This window comes from Eurypyga helias, unplaced genomic scaffold, assembly GCF_000690775.1.
Source record: "Eurypyga helias isolate BGI_N326 unplaced genomic scaffold, ASM69077v1 scaffold23783, whole genome shotgun sequence".
NCBI classification, from domain to species: Eukaryota; Metazoa; Chordata; class Aves; order Eurypygiformes; family Eurypygidae; genus Eurypyga; species Eurypyga helias.
Window position 1 is genome coordinate 68934 of NW_010240987.1, and position 23012 is coordinate 91945.

A 23012-nucleotide genomic window follows, 5' to 3' on the forward strand; every position below is an offset into this window, starting at 1 on the left:
CAAGCCAGTTCTTTATCCACCGAACAGTCCATCCATCAAATCCATGCCTCTCCAATTTAGAGACAAGGATGCTGTGTGGGATGGTGTAGAACGCTTTGCTCAAGTCCAGGTACATGACATCGGTTGCCCTTCCTTCCTTTATCCACCAAGGTGATGACCCCATCGTAGATGAGTGTTTCTTGACCATGCTTCCACATGAGGGTTTTCAGGCATGAACCTGCTTAATGGTAATGGTAGAATGCTGGGTGCCAGCATACAAAGTAAACCCAAAAAGTCTTCCCTACCCTTCCCTATGTGACAAAACCAGACTTCTCTAGGTATGGTGCTTCTGTTGTTACATTAAAACACTAGCATTTTGCCTGTCTTCTGTCTAGAAATCACTGGCAAAACACTGTCCTGAAGACCATCTCAGAGTGGGCTGCTTGTTCCAAATTGCAGCAAAAAAACTTTGAGCATCTATGTCCAGTTGTATGACGGTCCAGTCTCTCTGATATTTGTTTGAATCGGTACTCCAGGTCTAATTCATCCATATCCATCATTCCTGAGGCCTTGTGAAAAGAAAAGAAGGTTGGGGGAGGTGGGGGTGGAGCTGCAAGCTTGTCTTCATGAGAAGCTGTGCATGGGCCAGGCAGCACCACTGTAACTGCTGTCACAGAAGAACAGCCAGACTGTGTGTGCGTAATTCCCTAACAGCGATGAACCACTGCCAGGCTTTTCCACTGACCTATGATTTCAGTCATCACAGAGCATCATCTGTGCGCTTGTTTTTGCCTGTTCGTTCATGCAAAGCTTGCCCAGAGGCACTCTTAAATAGCCTGGGATGTGATTTGAATTTGTCTTTAGGGTACATTGGGCTTGTGAAGCTCGTTTTAGCATTCCACGACTTTCGGATGAGATCACAGTACCAGAAACCCGTTGTTTGCCTTTGTCCAGACATCGCAAAATGGGAAAGATTTAAATCAATGAGAAGCTGTTAAGCCAGTCAGTTTGAAAGATTACTGTTCTTCTAAAGCTCCCCATGCTTTATCACCAGAATTTTCCTATTGCCCTTTTTCTCTTTGCTAGGAAAAGCTCTGACTCAATGACAATTTTTATTAGGCTCCCTTGTTAGATTAGTTACATGAACTATTTGTGTTACATCCAACACATTTCACATGTTCAAAGTTACTAAAATACAATCTTGTCTGCTAAAGTAGCAGTTAGGAAACAATGACATTTACATTAGACGTGTAAGAGATTAGAATGAGCTAATTAAATTGACCTTTAAATCTCTCCACCCTCTTGGAGGCTGTGGCTAATCCTTGGCCTCCCACTGTGGAGATAAATATCCGTGCTGTGAACATTCTAAGCAAAGTGGGCAGAGGAGGAAGAGCCTCACCAGCGGTTCGTCTTTGAAGAGGAGGGCAATACTTTGCCAGTTATAAATACAGCTTGCAATTACAGAGGGAGCAGGGGTACAAGCTTTTCCTGTACTTTAGTGGCTCTGCTCCATGTGTTTCCTCACAAAAATGGTTTCAGTTGGAAAAAAATAGCTCCAAACACTTTATGCTTTTAGAAACAACTGATTTCTCTGGAATCAGTTTACTTTCTTTGATATCTAGTGTTGGTATAATTGCTATTATTGATATCATTGGTGTTAATTACAGTAGGCTGCTATTTTTCTTGACCAGTGTGCAAGGTGAAAATAGACTTCCAAAGGATAAAACGTTAGGTGGTGTTTTAGATGGCTTCTAAGGACTCGAGGCTGCCTCTCACAAAGTATTTGCCTTGATATTTTGTGACTTTGATTTTTAAAATGTCAGTTGTTTTGGGGCTTTATAATAAAAAAATAATAGTTGATTAAATTACAACAATCAAAATTTAATTGTCAGTGAGCAACTGACATTTCATGTAGTGAAAAATTGCAGAAGATACAAAATCCATCCCAATGGCAAAGTGGGATAAAGACAAGGATTTTGTGCAAAAAACACTTTGATCGTCTGGCATTGATCAAATGAGATGCCCTTTAATGCAGTCAGGTGAATAATTACATGGATAAAAAGGAGTGTAGAACTATGGATGGAAGGCTGTGTTTGAGGAGGTAGTAGCCCTGAGAAAGAACAAGAGGTCAAAGAGGAAAAAATTTAGAATTAGTGAGAGCTCCTGACTAGGAGTAACTGGGATAGGTAAATTGGAACGTATGAAATAACACCAGAAAGAGCTCTAACTTTTTTAACATCTGTTTATTTTATACCTGAAGCTAAATCTACGTATAGTTTTGGTGCTAGTCATCTTAAAAAGGATGGTGAAAATTTGATATAGGAAAAAAATACAGAAAAATGGTGTCGGGTATTTAAGGACATACAGAATGCCTTCTAGTGGGAGTGACAGTTTGACCTGCTGTGCTTGGAAAAATTAGAATTGAGAAATAGTATGTGGGCGTCCTGGCAGAAAAACAACACTAGATACTTTAGGAAAGAGTAAATAGGAATGTCCGGAAAAGGAAACAATTCAAATTTAAAATTAAACTCACCTTTTCAGAAACACAAACAATTACATACTAGAAAAACTATAGTGGCAAATCTTGGTCTGTTTAAGTTGAAAAAAAATCAAGACTGCCTTTTTGGAAGTTGTACTTTGACCAAAAGCAGAAATTGGAGTTTAGGAATGGCTGGGTGAAATGAAATAGCTTCTGGTGGGTAGAGGTTGTGTTGGATTCTAGTTTGTGAAATTCTGTTGAAAGCTCCAGAAAAGCTCCTGTGGCCTTCAAAGAACTGTTCATTGGGTCCTAAGAGCACCTATGGAAAAAAAACACAACTTTTTCCTTGCCTAGTATATTTTTATTATAGGAAATAAAACTCTGTAAAGATTGCTGAGAGTTTGTAAGGAAACATTGAGAGAAGAGATTGAGCCTATAGTAAAATTAACTGAAAGGTTATTTAGTCTGCTAAAGAATATGCTGTTCTTGGGTGAAATGGTAACATGTAATTTAGGTGTACTGATTAACTATTTTTTATCAAGAACTCTTTGGAAAAGGAAACACTAGGAAGCTTTTATCCTTTTATATTTAAAGCTGGCTTGTGTGTGGGTTTTTTTTCCCTTCTAAATTAATTCTGTGGTATTGGACAAATTCTTTGTGACTTGTAGCCTTTCAGCACTGAAGACCAGATGAGTATTTCTGGTCGCCTGAGACTCAGTGCAATATAAGTGATTTTTTTTTAAATATATTGATTTATATAAGGGCAGTGAGACTTACAGCCAGTGATTTCTCAGTGGGAAACGATTTGGGAGAGAGGGGGAAGTATGTAAAAGAGAAATTTATCTGGTAGAGGTATCTCTGAGTTTGGCATGTTAAATGTGTCTTCAGTTGTATAAGTAATTACACAAGTAATTTAGCATAGTCTTTAAATGACCTCATAAAAGTATTCACACTTTAAAAGCACAAAACCTTTTCTTTCTCCTGAGACCAAAAAAGCAGCAGGCACAAGATTAAAACTCCACAAATGAGAAGCGAATGGGGAATTGGCAGAGCACGCACACTCGGAGCAGAAGGCTTGCAGTTAGTTGCTAAGTGAAGCTATTAAGTGGAACAGGGCATGTGTGGCTGACAGATGTTTTAATTGTGCCACAGGACCGAGGCACACCGTGGAGGAGTTGGAGGAGGCTGGGAAAATCTGAAGGGGACAGGGCACTGTAACCCTCTTTTTCTTTCAGTTTTGTGCTCAGTAACGCTATGGTATATACAAGCAGGTGATTTTTATGAACTACTATGATTAATGCTCCAATGTTGTACAGGGAGATACATGCTCCACTGGTTTCTGACACAATACGGAAGTGCTGTGTAGTAGTAATAAGTGATGGTTTGATTAGATCATCAAACCTGTATCATCTGAAGTGTAAGAGTTGGGCTTTTCTTTTTGCATATATCTGAAGGATATCTTCCCTGTTCTGGCTTTGTGGTTCATAGATCTGTGCTAAGTGAGGAGTGGCTCATTTCCCATCTGTTATATTCCACTTAGTCTTCCCCTAATTAGGAAGCAGAGCCAGAGGGAATTCAAGCTGGTAGTTGCCATGATCTATCTGTGCCTGTCCTTTCCCCTTCCCTCAACCCCACTTATATTTTCCAAGTGAGAATGCTTGAGTTTCATTCTCTATTTCCTTCCCAGTCCCCTACAGAAGCCTCACCTAAGAAAGAGATACTGCGGCTGGGGACGGTGATGGGTCTCTCTTAGGTGATCCCTACACTGCTGTCTTAATGCAGGCTCAGTCAGATTTTCTTCCAAGGCATTTGTGCACTGATGTCTATAGTACACCTCACTGTACTCCTCTTTTGTACAAATCATCATTGAAATTTATCTGTGTGTTCTGGGAAAAGTCATCTGGATCACAGGAGTGTTTTGCCATGTACACAAAACTGCATTTGGCAGTAAGAGACAAGTCTATACAGTTCGTCCAGTAGCAGACTGAACTACAAAGCAGTAAAATTCAAATAAATTCATATTTTCAGTCTATCTGAGCACTGCTACATGTTTCTTATTATTGTCTGCATCAAGGTAAAGATGACTGACTAAAAAACTTAGGTTAGATAACCCCAGATTAAGTTAAACTTTTACTTACCTAGGCAAGTCTAAAATCTCATTTTAGAAGAGAAAACCCCACAAACTTTCCAGAGTCTTTGTAGTGTAAAGTTCATATTGGACATGATGTTACTTATGTCTTTGAGATTTCTTACCAGTTACAGGTTTACTAGTGTCTGTGCTTTAAAGAGGCTTAAGTGCGGGATCTTCTTAACCATTTTGTGTGTTAACTTACAAGAAACGTTTTCCAACAAAGAATCTCTTCACTTCTAATATATGTACTATTAATTTGTTGGTATTTGGCAGGGTTGAATGGGGTGAAAAATGCTTTGATTTATACTTAACTGTGTTGGGTCAAATAGGTAAGTTTTACCTGCATCAAAAGGGAAGGACTTCTGTGTTTGTAAATACCCATATTGTTTCCTCTTTGCAACCCCTAAAGTCTTCTGGTTTGATTCTTTCAGTGAGGCTGTTCCTTGATCTTACTTTCTAATGATGACTTAACCAGTGCAGGCCAATTCTTGTAGTCTTCGTATTTCAGGATTCTTTGTTATAATCAGGCAATAGTATATGTATTTTATTGAAGACTTGAATGCTAACTATAAACAAATATAACTGAAAATGTTCCTATTTGCTAATTAACTTGTTATAGTTATCAATCAGGCAGAATTCATTTCCATAAGGAAAAAAAGCTGTTGCTGGAACAAAACAAGAAACAGTAACAAGTCAGTGACTTTACAAGGTTTTGTCTGGTTGATTTAAAATATGACAAAATTTATTAATTTCTATTTGAATCTGACTAGTTTCTATATTTTTCTTGTCTAGCCTGAATTGTAATGGAAGAAGCATGATGAAAGGAGTACTAGTTGATTCATTCTCTTAGTGTAACAGATGTTATTTCTTTTTAAGTCAGAATTTCTTATTGCTTATGCTGTCCATATTTTTAAATGCACGAAGTATCATACTCCATCATGGGGAAGGAAAAAACTGAATAATTTTTTTTTTGATGGGTTGCTACATAAATATACCTATATACTAGATATTCCTCATTAACAGTGGAATGAAAAGTTGTTCCTGGCAAGCAGGAAGAACTTTATTTTAAGTCCTAACACTTAGAAGAGCTCTCCTGTGCAAATAGGGCTTATGAAGAGAGAAGGAGATGGATTTTAAGAGGAAATGGTTATAGGAATAGGAATATTTGGAATGTTTGAAGTCAAAAGTAGTTATTTTTGTGAACAGAAAGGGACACCATTATTAATGGCCTCCAGCAACTGAGAAGTCCAGAGAAGCAGCATCTCCTGTATGTTGTATCTCAGTCAAGACATTGCTAGCAAAATACTTCATTCATACTGAGTACTTCCAGATGTGAATTTCATTCAAATTTGCCAAGTCTTTTGGTGAAGAATGTTAAAATATACCTCAAGTGTATTTGAAATTTTGGAGAATAATGCTAGTTCAAGTCCCTTTCACCATTTTCCCTCTTTCGCTTTTCCTTCTGAGGTTCAGTGGTAAACCAACAGGTACACTTTTTTGCAACTTTTTATAGCAAGCCTAACTAAAGTCTCCCGCCGGGTTAATTGCTTTCAAGGTTTATACCACATGGCTTACAGTTTGAAGACTAAGGTTCTCTGGGAAAAATACATTCAGAAACCAGTGGTTACTGCTTTATTGCAGAATAATGCACCTTTTTCTGCTGGGAACAATAACAAATAATTACCCGATAGCATTTATTATTGCTAACTGAATTGCAGACTAATAACTTAGCAGTAGCTTTAGGTTTTCTTTTCAAAATTAAAAATAATTATTATATAGTATCATATTTTCTACTTTGTGATGAAGGTAACTGAATTTGCACAATTTTTAATTAATTTAAAATTTCTGTTATCTTTTCATCTTAAACTATTAAATACACATCCTGGCAATAGAGCCAAGTGCTGACTTTACTACAGAGAGGGTTTTTACAGAAGATGGTTTCTAAGACTAACTCTGAGATTCAATTTTGAAATGAATGGAGTACTGATATCAAGTGTAGCATTAAGAAAATTAGATGCGTTTATGCTACGTTCGCTTGAATGAACTTCAGCACATGAAGACATATCAGTGAGGGGAAACGAATTTGAATAGGAGACACCTGAAAACAGGTGAAGAAAATTGCAGTAGTACTTAAATTCCCTTCGCTGGTAGACCATGTGAAGTGATGGTGTATCACTCTTAAAATCGGCTGTCCAAAAGCCGGTGCAGAGAAGGAACTGAGTCTGCAGTGCTTGTTCCTAAAGCTCTGTTCTGATCAGTCTAGAAAAATTGCTTATTTATAAACATCACAGAAGTATCCACATCCTTCCTTTCTTTAGTGAATAGAGAAGATAATGGAGAAAGACATCACTTTATCATAGACTTTAGTAAGGATTCTAGTTCATTGCACAAGCGTAGAAGTACACAGGGAGAAGTGCACTAAGTTTTATTTCTCCTACCTGTTCTAATTAAGGTTTTCATTCTCATAGACCTTGTAGAGCTATGTGCTTTTAGCTGAGTTATTGTTACTCCTATTGCTCCTGAGTATTTCAGTTGAACAACGTAACCTTGTGGGAAAGTGGTTTTATTGTATATTACACCAATTTCAGAAAGCATCCCACATTTGGGATAAGATTTAACTATGCTGAAGGCCTGTTGAAATCAATGGGTCTCCAAAATACGGAGTTGTAATAGTATGTGTTCAAGTGTCATCTTAAATTGGGGCTATAGTTGCCTTCATCTCTTGGTTGAGGTTTTTACTTTATAATAATTACTGACCTTCTGTCACTGAGGTTGAATCTGCATCCTGAGAAAGATTTATCAACGGTAAAAATTCCAAATAAGACATAGCTCCTAGAAAAGTTAAATTTTGCGGGTTGGGTACCTGATAGTGGTAGACTGAGCCTATTTGTAATTACTGTCTGAAAGCATCATCGTTCTCCCAGTGTAAATCTGTTTTGTAACTTAGTTCACAGTGCCTTATCAAATCACACAGACACGACATGTTCTGGAGCTGCTGGAGCTAACTTTTGCTATTTAGGAATCTGCAACATTCATATACAAAAATTTGTTAAAACTTTCTGTGAAAATGGCTTTTCTTTTACCAGGGAGAATGTTACGCTATGTGAGTGTGGAAGGGGGAAAATATATTTCAATTTAGCAACAGCTGTTCATGCAGGATGGTACAATGAGGAACAATAACAGGAGCTGGGGGTTTCTGCTGCCCACGGGGATATACCAAATGGGTTCTACAAGTTTATTTCATAAACATAGAAGTGTTCTAGTGGTCTGTAATTAACTTGTTTAACCTTTCTAGGGTATGGTCCGTTTTTACGGAAGCACACATGTGGTGTAAAGAACATCATTGTGTTTTCTCATGGCTTTGCTACTGCTGTTACTGCTTATTTTAAAAAAAAGATAATGGTGTGATTCAAGCGTGTTACACTTGGCGTGAACTCCTACTGGTAAAAAAAGATGTTTCCAGCCAACAGCAAGTTGTTATACTTTGTCTAATTTATTTTTACTGGTTTTAAATATAAAGAAATCTAATCTGAATACTCATTTTCTGGAAAAAAAAAAAGGCTTCTTTTCCTACTGTTGAATTGTGAGTAGTCTCAGGCTTCAGTCTAAAAATGGTCACTAATGTCTAGCAGTTTTTTCTTCTAACCACTGTATAGTTACTAACTAATCTTCCCCTGTTGAGTCTGTAAGAAGGTAGGCCTATTTTACAAAAAGGGGTACTGTACAGCATTACTTGCTTAATACTAGATATTAAATCATTGAAACAGCTCTGTTACTAAAACTTTGAAATCTAGCTGTGATCTTGTTTATGGACCAGATCACACTATCTCAAGAGCAAAGCCTGCTCAGCTTTCAAGGGATACCGTTACTGTAGATGAATCCTCTATTTATACTTATTGTGGTATAATACATACTCCTCTTGGATTTTTAATTACCATATGGTTTCTTCCCAAAAGCTGATAATGTATAGATAGCAAAGTGCAATATATTCTCATTCAGCATTGAGAATGACTTTTTGAAATACTGATGATCAATACCTTCCCCTAAACATTTTGTTCTCAGAATATTGAAGTGATTTGTCAAGATAATGTGATGTGTGATTACATGCTTTGAGGAATACAGTTTGGTGCAGACATATTGAAAAAGATTCAAAACTAAGTGTAAATGATTTATATTTGTTCTAATTAAAAGTTGCTTATTTTTATCTGTTTGTTTTAAATCAACTGACAGAATTCACTGACAAGAAGTGCACCCCTTGCCAATGATTCCCAAGCACGCAGTGGTGCCCGCTTTCATACATCTTATGACAAAAGATACGTCATCAAATCTATAACAAGTGAAGATGTAGCAGAAATGCACAACATACTGAAGAAATACCATCAGGTAATATGCTACTTATTATCAGGGTTTGGGATCTCTACCTAAATATTATAATGCCAATCTTTTTTAGTGTGTCAGAAGTTTTAAATGAATAATTATGGAAAGAGTCACTTCAGACTTTTTTCCTTTCGCATGAGCAATTGATTGTATGTCTGCAGTTCACAAGGCAGCACTCTCCTAAATATGTAAGCTAGCTTTAAGTGAAATTAGTATGTGCACATGACAGAGACACTAACTTGGAAGCCATAAGCTCCTTGGCCTTACTAGGAAGATGTTCTTTCTTGCAGCTAGTCCCAGGCTTGAAGCTACTTTATTCTGGACTAGCTTGGAGATACCCGTGTATATGTATATGAACGGTGCAGGTGCCCTCTCTCTTCCTGGTCTGATCACTGTTGTTTCACTAACAACAGATTTCAAACGATGAAAGTTGGATTGTATGAGAAATGAAAAAATTGAGTATAATTCATGTAAAATTCCTGCTAATAAACAAACAGGTTTTGCCAATGCAGATTTCTATAAACAACATTAATGTCAAAAGTGAACACTGGAGATCCATCAAATCAGCCTCGACAGTTGTCATACTGTGCCAGCGTACAATGTGTGTAGATGGTACAGGGGGTAGCAGAACTTGGGAAATATGCTGATTTTCTTAGCCCCAGATATGTTTGAATAAGCCGTAAAGCTGCAGAAATCAGAAAAGCCTCTAAAAATAATCTAAAATATGATACCCAAAAGGAGGGAGGGTGTTCTTCTTTCCATCTTCCTGCTCACTTCTGTGAGTTGGGATTCAGGTAAAAGCTTCAGGATATTAAGGATTGGAAGGTTTTGTTGTTGGTTTTGGCAGCTAATTTTTTTGGTCTTGCAATGTTTAGTAGTAATTTCCTGACAGTTTCAACCAATATATAATAGTAATCTCAGATTCCAGTTTGGAAGCATCACTGAGGGAATATAAAGAACTTGGGGCTTTTTCTTTTTCTTTTTTTTTTTTTTTAAACACTGGGGTGTGGTTTGTTTTTTTTAATACTTGTGTAAAGCCAGTTTGAAAGCCATCTTTTGAGGTGGAAAGGAGGCAAAAGCGTAATTTCAGGGATGCTTAGAACTCAAGATACTGCCAGCCGTCTTCGTGGTGCTGCTTGGCTGCCTCCCTCTGTTCTTCCTGTGTTGAAGGACAATCTGAGTAGCTTGGGAAGCCTTCAGTGAATTAGATATAAACTCTCTTCTCTCTCTGCATGTTATTCTTCTCTTTAAATATAATGTAGGACCACCATGTGTTTGTTTTAATGTAGATAAATATTGTCACTGTCAGAAATGTTCACACGACCATCTTTTAATTACAGTTTTACCAAAAAGAAATTTTAATTATTATCTAATTGTAATTTTGAGGGTTATTATTTATTAGAGTTTTCAAACTTACAATTTTAACTTTGATCTGAAAGGATTTTGAAAAGAGTGCAATTAAAGTTTTAGTCCATTGTATAATTTGGCATTAGAAGCTACGCTATTAATGATCCAGATTTTGACACTTAATCCAACTGAAAAGCCATACTGCTTTCCGAAACAGTCATCTCCTTTCAACAGTGTCAGTGAAGACAGTGCTAACATGAATGAACTTAATCATTTGGGATCTTTTTGGTTTTAATGCCTTCAAACATCAGGGTTCATAGTAGAGTAGGTTACAAGGAATAATGATCCAAAAGTTATCTGATTTCACTTTATACTGGAAAAACATCCATTTGAGAATGGAAGCATGCACTTACTCAGTAATAACTTAAGCATTATTGCTTCAGTATCTTAAATAGTTTGAGTCTGAAAGCTTTCTTTGGTGCCTCCAAAAGATTCATAAAGATATGACTTGTGCTTCCTTTTGTCTCAGAACTTGAGAGCACTTTACAAAGTGTGGTAAATGTTGAATAACTCGAGTACAAAAACAGTTGTAATAATTAGACTTTTTAATTAAATAAATTTCAGTATCTTCAGTAATGTGCTGTTAAAAGAACAAAATTGTTCAAATTATTTAAAGAAAATCTAAATTAAATCCTACCAACTCTGGTGATGGCTGATACTGTGTCCTGTGTGTTGCTCCTGGAAATTAAATGCTTGGAATCATTAGGTACAGCAGCTCGTCCTCCCGCTTCTCTAGATATTTTTAAAGCAAGTGAAGCTTATCTTCGCCTGCTGGACAAAGCCTAGAGAACCCACTGTCCTGATGGGAAGGTTTTAAATAACTCTCTTGGTCAAGTCATCCCACACAGATTTGCTTAACCATAAATAGAAGAGGATAGCTGTCTTTAAACGAAGAATACTGGAGAGGGGACCATGTCAGGTCAGAAGTGTGAGAGTCTGGATATGTTCTTCGTTCACCAGTAGTCTTCATCCCTAGCACTCGCAAAATAGCTGTCTTCTCCTTGCACATTTTTGAACTGTGAAGCTACCAGTGAGGAATCTGGGAGTTAGTGTGATCAGCAGAGAAGTGCAGCTGGATGGTTTTCCCTTGAACACCTCCAAAATTCAATTCCAGGATTTTTTATAACATCGCCAAAGGGTTGGAAAGAGACATGTAGACTGCCACTGGGAAGTAAAGATTATTTTATCAGTAACTGGAGGTCATAGGGATGTATAGTTCACAAACCCTTCCAGTTCTTTCCATCCTTCCTCTCTCTCTCTCTCTCTCTCTCTCTCGGTGCAATAGCTCGTCTGTTCTTTGGAGCTCTGAGGAACTGAGGTTATAGTTACAGTCTGTATACTCAGGTATTTACAAAAGGAGCAGGAATTCTGCATAGCCTGTAAACACTGATATGTCTAAAATACCAAATCCTAGATTGCCTGGGTTTTAATTAACCAAAGTTAAAATAGACATGACTGTCCAATTTAAGTGAAATAGTTATTTTCAGGAAACATAAAGGCTAGTAAATGTTAGCTTGGCTGAGTTACTAGCATTCTCCTTTCTGGGTAGAGTTCTAGTGCAATATCATGTGGCATTTTTCAAAAGTAACCAAGTTAGATGCATCCCAATTTACAGTATTATTACTACTATTTAAAATGTTTTAAAAATTCAAGAATAAAAGATAAAACTCCAAGCCTAAGGTTACATACTAGAAATGTGTATTTAACTAAAAGTGAACCAGGCTTGAAGGAGTGTCAGGAGAAGTTACTATAGAAACAGCCTATAAGTATATATAGTGATTCCAAATTAAAATTGTTGAATTGTAAATAATAGCCCTGAAAATTGTAAATTGTAGTTGCTATCCAAAATTGAGTTGCATTCATTCGTTTACCCCGTCTGATGTGATGCCTTTGGCGTTTCTTTTTAGTGGCAGTCAGGCCTACAACCTCAGACAGATGGTGAATGCTTCAGTCTAAACACTGACGCTTTCTGTCAACTCATCAGATGAGTCTGACGCTTTTAGTACTGAGTAGGAACACTAGAGATTATTTTCTCTTGCAAAGTTTTTTAAAAAGCACAAAACACTAAGCCCACCACTTCCACACAAATAGGAGGGGAATAATGTCTTCCTCCATGTTTAGAGTTGCAAAGCACTTTGTTATTTATGACTAGAATATAGAGTCTGTTGTGCATGGACCAGCTTTCTAGTTACATTTAAAGACAAAATGGCCAGGAGTATGAACCAGCTAGGTTTAAGTGTTATGGTAAATACAAACTTATATGAAATGTTTGGTTCTTATCTTGTTAATTTCCATGCTAACCAGATTTTAACTACCTAAATATTTTCTGATACATAGTGTAAAATGCTGCTTTTTACTCACATTTTAGTAATAATTTGCAGTTGGTTTGGGCTGCTTATATTATTGTTGTGCTGTCAGTAGAATTCTTCTTGCTACTCTTTCAGGCATTACTTCAGCTGAACATCATTTACTTGCCAAATCTAGAACCATTGTTCTGCTCAAATGGGTCAGACTTTAAAATATTAGAAAAGTCTTTGCTGTATGGCCTTACTCTCAGACGCAGTTTGAGCATTAAAAATTGTGTAAGCTAATCAAGCATCGTCATGCTAAATACTTATATAGTATTTGAGGACAAAATCAAGTATTCATTTGAAATACCTTCAAGTCTAGTGCTGTTTCGTTTTAAAACTATGCTCCTGACCCCAAGAGCATGGACCAGAAACCTGGAGTTAAACCTACTGCTCCCTTTGGCATTGTTAAAGGAGAGCTCAGCAAAGTCATCTGTGATAAGTGCGTTGCCAGGATTTCACCCTATGTGTAAGGAACTGGTAATACCCTGCTTCCTCCTAAAGGAAAACTTTATTTCAGCATATACTCAAGCTATGTTTATATGCTTTTTGGATGTATTTTCTTGTACAAAAAGCTTATTGAGTGATTTATGTCAAATACAGAATATACTAATGTAGATATTTTATAAACAGCAAATATGATTTTCAAGGGCAGAAATCAGAGACAGTTGAGTAAAATTCTGTAGGCAGATGTTCTAGTTTCTGAAACGTCTGAATCAAGACTCTGTCCTTCCTAGTGAGCTAATCTTGCTTTAAAAGATTAAATTGGTGTAAATAGATGTGAAAGTGGAATCCTGTGCTCATTGAGAATAGATGATGGGCAGGATAGAAAATTTTTAAAATAAAATGAAAGCAACTTGAGTGTCTCAGAAAAAAAGCCACCAACTTTTGGACACCTTTTTTTTTTTTTTTCTTTTTTTCATTAAGATGGAATTCAAAAGGGGTTTACTATTCCTCAGTGCTGACACCTAAGTGACTTCAGTAAAGCCATGAAATTGAGAAGCCATCTCAAAGCAGGTGAACAAGAGGGAATTGTTAACATACGATTCTTCCAGTATAAAACTACTCCTGAGTGTAGGTACCCTTTAGGTTTTCTATGGGTGGCTGTCCCTGTTGAGTGCACATTCTGTTCTCTACACAGGTGACTGTATGCAGAACTGACACCTATTGCACTGCCTGTTTGTCTCCCTGGCAACCAGCAGGAGCAGTGGTAAAAGAGAGAGACTGCCCATTTACCAGAGGCAGCAAACAGCAGAGTGATGAGGAACTGAATGGGAAGAAAGGAAAGAATAGAACGAGCTAAAAAGGGGAGAGGGCAGCATAAAGGAGAAAACAAAAGCGGGGGGAATAAAAGTGACCTTAGCTTCTGGAAAGGAAAAAAATATGAAAGAAGTAGGAAGGCAAATTAAAGTAAAAAGAAACAGACAATAAGATGAAAGAAGCGGAAATTGCACCAAGAGCAGGGTTCAGGGCTGCAGAGGAATCAAGGAATAGGACAAGGTTATTGAGCATGAGGTAGGATAAAATGTTCACATTGTAAATAGATGGAAAAAGGTTACTGTAGGCTAAAAGCAATTTTCTCACAGAAGTGCTGACGACGTAGACTGGAGAATACCTCAGAAAAGAAAGTGGTGTCTAGAGATTTGCACGGAGGTAGGCTGACATCAAGCCAATAGGTTGCTAAAGCAGAGCTATATATAAGGCTCTGTCATCCTCCGTCCACATCGTTACTTGCAAGGGTTATCAATGGCTTGCTTCCGCCACTCCCATTTTTTCATGAGTTATATCTGCACTTAGCCCAAAAAGAAGGGAAAGGGTAGGTAAAAAGGCAAAGCAACAAAATAAAATGTACTATTACTTTAATGCAAATATACATGAATAAAGCTACATATTATGTAATGCTGACACTGACTCTCTGTGTCCCCTAGTGTAGTAAGAGGTGAAGATTTACGGGAGGTTTGTGAAGAAACAGCCAAGGAAAGCCCTTCAGCCAGTTCTTCATGTGAATCAAGAGGCTGTGAAGAACATGGCCCACATTAGCCGGGATAACGTGGCTATCACATTAGCCCTGCTAAGATAACTGACCTATAAAGGAGCTTTGACATGAAAAACCAGGAGAAGCAGAAAAAGTAGAAATGAGAATATACGTAATCTCATCCAAACAGTCTGGCTTTTCACCTGCATCCATGGGCCTGCTGTTTCCTATAGGAAAGGTGACCCTGGAAACGGGAAACTCATTAGTGTGGGTGTTAGATGGAATTCAGCCTGTGCAGAAGGGCCGTGGGCTGGAACTGTTACCGAAAAGCACATTGGAAAACTTCACTGAAAGATGTGAAATTTTATAGGTAAATATCTAACTGCACAAAATGGCAGAATGGACTTGGCTGCACTGGCTCTGAGGCCTGAGTTTCACCAGCAGATGTTTTCTATATATTTATTGTATTTTATATATGCAAGCTATTGATGCTGTGCAGAGCATTTTTAGAATAAATCAGCACACCCAGTGACTCATTTGATTGGTAGCAGTACCCCAAGTATAATGTTCCTGGTAGTGATCTGCAGCCTAGATAATTCTGTGTGGTGATGTTTAGAATACATTGCACTTTGAGGTAAAATTGATCACTGGCCCAAGTCTGAAACAGCATGAAATGTAAGGCTGTGAATTGCAGGACTTGTATCTTAAAACCTGTCTATTTCTTGAACGCTTCCTGAAATTACATTACCTTCTTACATGACTTATTAGAAAACAGCTTTATATGCCTTGAAAATCTATAACTTTCTGTTGTGTGCTGTAGTTCAGCTAATTAATTTTTTCCATGTGTCACACAAGTACCCAATGGATAATTTTCTGTGAAATTATTAGGCCTCACAAGAATGGCAATAATTGCAATATTCTGAAGCGTGACATAACTCTGGACAACTTCTCAACCTCCCTTTCGGGGAGTGATTCCACATGTCAATGCATGTGCACACAACACATCGGTGGAAGATATTTGTGATTGCAGACAAGAGGATTTGAAAGAGAAAGTAGACTCCAGAAAAGGAGTATTATCTTCTTGTTCTTCCCAATGTCCAGAATGTTTTAAAACAATTATATGGCTTGTCACTCAGTTTCTTTAATGAATGTCTCCTGATGAATGTATAGACTTGTCACATAAACAATTGATAATTCAAGTATGTTTGCTGTAATCATGATGTAGGAAATCATGAAAATAATATATAAGAAGGCAATAGAGAATAAGTATGTTGTGTATTTCTGAATTAATCCTTGTGAAATAGGGTTACTTTTGAGCAATAGGAATATTGAGTTTTCATGTAGAACCAAGACACACATAATTCAGGATTTAGCCTTCACTGATACCGCATCATTCAACAGGTTATTGTCAAAGGGAGGAGGAGAAATAGCAGAACAGGGAATTTTACACTGTGTTTTTTCAAAAAGAGACAAAAATGGCACAGCTAACTTGCCAATAAATTATATGCAGTGTTATCTGTTAGTCATCCTGATGTCTTACTAGCATTACCGTGGGGAAGCAAGAAGCTAAGAATCTTATTTTTCATGTAAAATAAGATAAGAAAAGTTCTGTTCTTCTTAAGGAATCTTGAAGCTGTATTTATACAAAAAATTATTTAGACTATAGGGTTATAAGGAATTTCTTGCTAATTTTCCGCTTTAAGTGTGGGGTTCAAGAGAGCTCAGAAAATTATGTGTTTGAAAACTATGCCGCACAGCTGATAAAACGGGTCCACATGTTGATGATACTTTATTTTGTTAACGGTAGTATTGTCCTCATGCTGTGCAGAAACATGAAAATTGTCTGAATTAACAAAAAATGATGGGGTGTTTATTGTAACACTCTTTTTTAAAATATGGATTTTTGTTACTGCATATAAGGACTTGTAAATGTATTAGCTAAACATAGTTTTATTTAGCAAGGCTGCTTGATAGAATTGTTTTATTGTTCATTTTAGAAAGAGTTAACATAGAGGAGTGAAGGTCTTTTCTTTCACTGAAATATAGCAGTCCTGTTAAGCATGTACCGGCTTATTTTCTAGGCTCACTTTTATTCCAGCTGTGAGTGGGAAACTTCAGGAAATCATTCCTAAAAAAAACACCTTGAGGTGACTAAATTGCTACTTCATTTATATCAAGATGGACAAATTGAAAATCTGCCAACCACAGTCACCAGTGCAAGTCCTGCTGGGCTCCCACCCAAACAGATGACACGTTTTGCCTCCTCTGTGATGCAGATATGGGGGATTGATAGTTTCAAAGGTAGGAAGTTCTAGACCAACCTTGTAGACGATGAAAGCAAGTGGCATTCCTCCCTCTTTCCTTTGTCTCCTCCTCAGGATTAAAAAAGCTGTCATGGGAAACACTGAAATCATTTTAGGGGCTTTTCTTTAAATTGCAATGGCATGGGTGTCCACAGTCAGCACTGAGTAGGAAACAACTGTTGCGGCACATGGTCTGCTTTTGAGGTCTCTTAGAAGTCTGCAAAAACATGGCCACGTCCCTTTTTATCAAGTGAAGAGCAATACTAGCAGAGACCTTCACGTCCTGTGTTGCATGCTGGTGACACTGCTCTTTCAGAAGACTTGCTTGCAAAATATGAAAATGAAACAACAGTGTTGGCAAATGGCTGACTCTAACTTACAAACAGGACTTAAGCAACTCACATTAATTGCCTTTTCTGCCTTGTCATGTGATACAGAACAGTTTGGGAAGGGGTTGTATACTGCTAACCAAAGGATTTATTTGATGTTATTACAGTGGGTATGATGGACATGTTCTGTGTTAATGACATTGCTGTTTTACAGATGGGGACAGTCAGGCCCCAGAGGTTAAAGTTGGAGAGTTGGCAATAGATGGGATTGGGGAGGTGGTTTAAGTGTCAAGACTGTGCCTTAGCAGCTAAGGGGAAAGGCATGGAGTTTTTAGTCTGGTGCTTGAGATGCTTAGGTGCCATTCCTTCACATAGCACCAACTGGTTTCAGATAAAACTTTGTCTGAGCCCCATATGGAAAACTGGAACAATAGTATTTCTTTTACTGCACAGGAATTCAGGTTCCCTAGTTAAGAGCCAAAAGATTAGGAACCCATGAATCCATTTAACAGTTGAGTGGCCTGAATTTCTGTGGTGCTAAACTCTTCTTGGAAGCTAGATTTTTTTTTTTTTTTTTTTTTGTCATCATGGCAGAAACTAATCACCTCACTTAAAGAAGGAATCACTCAGTAAATGGTTTTTTGTGAGAACAACCCTTCCTGCCTTCTAAAGCATTAGAGAAGTATTTACCTTTAGGGTATATGCCAAGTACTTGATGTTTATGACAAGAGAAATTTAGTTTGGATAATAGGGAGTAGTATTTTAAACAAGTTTTCTGTAACCCCAGCATTAATAGTTCTAATTTAACTTTATGATCAGATCTTTAAGAGAAATGACTGATAGTCAGAATGAGCTACCTATCCTGTAACGCATTATAACTTCTCTGTGAGGTTGATAACAGCCCTGTGATTGAAAGTCCTTCAGTTCAAGAGCTCTATCTTACAACTTCTGCATCTGTTAAAACCAGAAGTGCTTGTCAGATGAAAAATGATCAATCTTCATGCACTGCTCAGGACTGACATCGCTTTTGTGGCCTTACACTGTCAAGCTGCTTTGTGTTTTGGAGCATACAAACGTTATTTCCTTCCTAAGGTTCTAATTTTGTCACTGAGCCTCTGCAGTGGCTTAAGATGTGTTGCCCATTCATAAGCAGTTTTAGCTTAAAAATGCTGCACTGTGAAGTGTCACAACTGCAGTGTGACTGCATGTTCTCTGCCTCAGGGCTTGTAACCTCCCGGGCTTACAAGCGATGGGGCAGAGGGAAAGGAGTTTTACAGCCCAAACCGTGCCAGCAAGATATGAGTCAGAGCTGATAGTCAAAATTATGTTCAGTTCACAGTCAACAATTTCCATCTTTCTTGTTCATTCTCTTTCTTTCTTGCTGGACAGGATTGTTTTCAGGACTCTTGAATCTTTCTGTTTCTGTTTTGCCATTTAAAAAAGGGAAGACTGTACGTGATATGTGCAGATTCCAGTATTAAGTTAGTGAGACAAACTCCTTAAAACTAACAGAGGAACTCAAAATTGCAAAATATCTGGGGTTCCAAGAGATTTGTTATGTTTGTTACCAAATGCTAACTACCTTTGTTAAATAATTCAAATTGTTTATTCAGTTAACTTGTACTAAAGTCTTGTGTATTTTAGAATAATGTGTTTCTAATAACCAGGTCATCTGGCACAAAAGAAACAGCAGCTTCAGTATTTAACGAATATTTAAAAGCTGATCTGCTTAAAAAGCTGACTGTTGCTTAGTTTTCATGTTTCCTATTTGGGGCTTGAATTTTTAAATTTTCTCCAAGTTCTTCTGTTTGAGACTTCATAATAAAAGAAGGAGGAAAGCTGGTGAGTCCTTTTCTGGTTTGCATCATTGTGGCTTAACTTTTCCTTGGTTCCACAAAATGACTGGATCTGTTTGAGTTGGCTTTAGGATTAATACAACATGGGCGTTTTTATTCTGGGGTTAAATATTAATTCTTCAATAGTTCTCGGCAATGTAGCCTGTACTTTTTCTGCTTCCTCCAGTAGCCTTTCCAATAGGACTTCAAACTACTAGTTGTAAGGCATGTGATTTTAAAAAAATAAGTCAGTTTTCAAGTGCAGTTGGCAAATTTTTACAAGTTAATCGCCCATTTGTAATGGAATATGGTCACCTTAAAGAAATATAATGATTTGTAAATAAAAAATACATGGATCTTGCACTTCACTGTTCAACTCTATTGACCCTGAAATGCAGCCGTCACGTGGGAACTAGCAGGAAGCTGGTGATACTAAATAATATCCCTTGCTGGTGACAGCACCATAGATGTTTATCATAAAAAAAACAAATATTGAGAGCAGAGAAACATACAAATTGTATACAGCCTAGGACAATGGAGTACAAAATACAGCAATATGATGTTTGAAAAAAAATGTTTGGTTTCTGATATCAGTTATCTGCGTTAGGTGTGCTTTTTGGACCATAAAAGTGGAAATGACTGTCAAATGGAGCCTGTTCTTTCTATGAGATTGTCTATAAAAGTTAAGTTACAAGTTAAGCAGTTCAAGATTTTAATTTTTTTTAAACACTGGCCTAAAAGCAGGATAACCTCCTGATGGAAGGGGTTTGTTTTAGCATGATTTTTGGAAGGTTTACGTAAATGTATATTCAGCAAATAAATGTGGTGTTTCTGGGTGCTTTATCTTTAAAAATGTAAAAATATATATTTATAACACGTATTCATCCTCATTTCTGTTTTTTCTTTTGCTTCTGCAGTTTATTGTGGAATGTCATGGGAATACACTTCTTCCCCAGTTTTTGGGCATGTACCGGCTTACTGTTGATGGAGTTGAAGTATATATGATTGTTACAAGAAATGTCTTCAGCCATCGTTTATCTGTTTATAGAAAATATGATTTAAAGGTGAGGAACAACTGCTGATGAAATAACTCATGAAGTAGCTGAAAGTCTTTATTATAAATGTTAGATTATCCTGATGCTTGACTATTGCTCAGAATTCTAATTAATTTAAATTTGTGTTATGTAAGAGCCAGCATTAACTTGTTTACTTCTGCATCTAGGTTTAGCAAAACTGAAGGATGATTTTATACAAAATGTACAAATTTGTTTATATTGTGTGTTTTTAAACTGAGCAATTTAACCAGGTGTGCTTGTTAAATGTAACTAATGTGCGAAGAGTTTTACCTTTAACCAAGTACAATAATAATTCCACTTCCTATAGGTTTTTACCAACATTATGGAAAGCAACATCTGATTCTGCAGAGGGCTTTTATAAATAAATAAATATCATTGTGACTTAAACCAATAAAATGCTACTAATAAAGTTCATCACTGTGACAAATGCTTCGTAGTTCATTCTGTATTTTAAAAATAATTCAAGTAAAAAAGAGAAGGTTCTTATAAAAAAATAGCCTTTTTATGATTAAAGCAACAGATTTTTTTTTTTTTTTAAAAAAGGCTATTTCTTATGCTTTGAGCAACCTGGTCTAGTGGAGGGTGTCCCTGCCCATGGCAGGGGGGTTGGAACTAGATGATATTTAACGTCCCTTCCAACCCAAACCATTCTATGATTCTATAAGGTGTGTTTTAGTTTTGTTTCAGAAGGTTTATCTGCTCATTGTAACTTTGTCAATGGTTAATATACAGTGCTTACAATGAATTCCCCAAATACAGTCTTAGCCTATCTACCAAAGGGATTGTATTTTAATTTCCTCCATAAAGTCTCCTCATAGAAACCTATTTCTTCCTAACACATTCAATTTCTATGTGTTGAACCACTAAGTGCATCTGCAAATTTGTTTTAAGGTGTTTATTTAGCATTGTATATTAAGAGATTTGTAATGCCATGTACTGCACCATCCTTTCCTACTGTGAAGTATCTACTTAGCAGGTGTTTAGATAGTTGACTTAATGTGGTTTATAAGAACTGATTTCCAGATTGTCAACAACTGACTTTTTGGTATTTAGTGTTATTGGCAGCAGAGCTTACCAAATAAAGATATTTTTTAATTTGAGAGAACTGTATGTGTGTTAGGGCATCGTAATGTCCAGGTGCATTAAAAAAAGGGACAAAAGCATAACAGAAAAACAAATGATATGCAGTACATTCTTAGCATTGGTGTCAACAGCTCTTGCTATTGTTTACCTCTGTGAATGCTTCTGTGCTCTATTCAGTTTGTCCAGCTGGACAGAATTGCTTTAAAGATAAACTTCTCTTGCAACTTAAATTTAACATCAATCTCATTATTCTTGAAAACAAACCCCTTCACTGAGCAGATTTATAGTGACACTGCATATATTATAAATCACTTTTTCTTGATTTTTTTCATTGCTACAATCATCTGCAGTTGTAGGTTCAGAGACCTTTTTTATATGAGTATTTTTGATACCAGCTTAGAGTTCACTTGTAGCTCAAGTCTCTACCTATATAGGTACTAAGAAAAAGAGACCACAGAGTAGCATAGGATTTTAAAGGTATTTTCCTGGTCACTGAGCCATTTTATTAAAATGGCTTCAGTGTAAAATATAGCCATGTCCCTAATTTTACTGTTGTAAATCCAATTTTTTCCCTCCAGTTTGGTTTTCAGCTGATCTTTTTTTCAGGCCGAACAGTCTGTTGGAGCACAGAATACAGCATAAAAGGTGTATCATCAGTAAACTAAAATGTTAGGGTTTTACCAGGCTTTATTATCATCTAACAATATAGTGTAATTAAATCCCTGCTTGCTGGGCCATACATAATAACTGCCAAAGTACTGTCCAATTTACCTTTTCTCTCCATTCTTTCTAAGTTTCTCTCTGCAAACAGAATAAAACATGGTGTAAAAAGATGTGGTTGTGAATCCTCACATTCTTTAAACTAGTATGACTCCACTCCAGTACTTATTACAAAATGCACACCTTCCAACAAAAAATAGAGCTAATTTGCCCATCTTTCAATGTCCAATTATCATGTTTATAGTTACTTCTTGTAGTGCTATTATGTGATAAGCAAATGCTGGGTACTTAAAGGTGTGGTCCTGCTCCAAGAAATTTGCAAGGAAATATATACAGACATTTTTTTGTCAACTCCAGCTTATTCAGAAAGCACCATATTGCCTACTAGTTTTAAGCAAAAAAAAAAAAAACTTTAAAACTATAAATTAAATATCCAAAATGTCTTTGGCAAGCACTGTAAATCTTATGAATCCACAGTTGGTTTCATCTCTTCTTTTGACTTCATGTTGCTGTGAGGTGCTTTGTTCTTGTTTGTACTCTGTGATCTTTTTGAATATTTTTATGTGTTTATATTGTGTGCATCCTTTTCGAATGTGTATGACATATGTTCAAATAGTCATATAGAATAGGCTGTTCCATAACTGTACAGCTACCTTGGCACAAAAAGATGAGAAGTCTGCCAAGCAAACTCAACTTCCAGGATGATAGTCTCAATATGAGGATGAGACGTGAGGGAGAGGAGGACAATAGGTGTAGAGCATTTCAGGATTTAATTCATCTTTCTTCTTTCATGATACATCATCTTCAAGTGATTGCAGCAGTTCAGCAGCCCTGGGCATTCTACCTACTGTATCACCTTTCTTTGAAACAGCTCTCAAGCTCAGAAGGATTCAGTTCATCCGCTTTTTGACCTGTTATCGTAACATTTTCAAATTAGTTTCTGACATATGCACATTTTTAGATCCATTTT

At 36.9% G+C, this 23012-nt stretch overlaps 1 protein-coding gene across 1 annotated transcript in view; it reads left to right on the forward strand.

Annotated features, from left to right (window-relative positions):
* LOC104507371 (phosphatidylinositol 5-phosphate 4-kinase type-2 alpha-like) overlaps window positions 1-23012 on the forward strand; it is a 39387-nt gene that overhangs the window by 7088 nt on the left and 9287 nt on the right. Inside the window, exons 3-4 of the mRNA XM_010148620.1 lie at window positions 8820-8972; window positions 20081-20227. Of these exons, the coding sequence (XP_010146922.1) occupies window positions 8820-8972; window positions 20081-20227 (300 nt within the window). The remainder of the gene's footprint in view (window positions 1-8819; window positions 8973-20080; window positions 20228-23012) is intronic.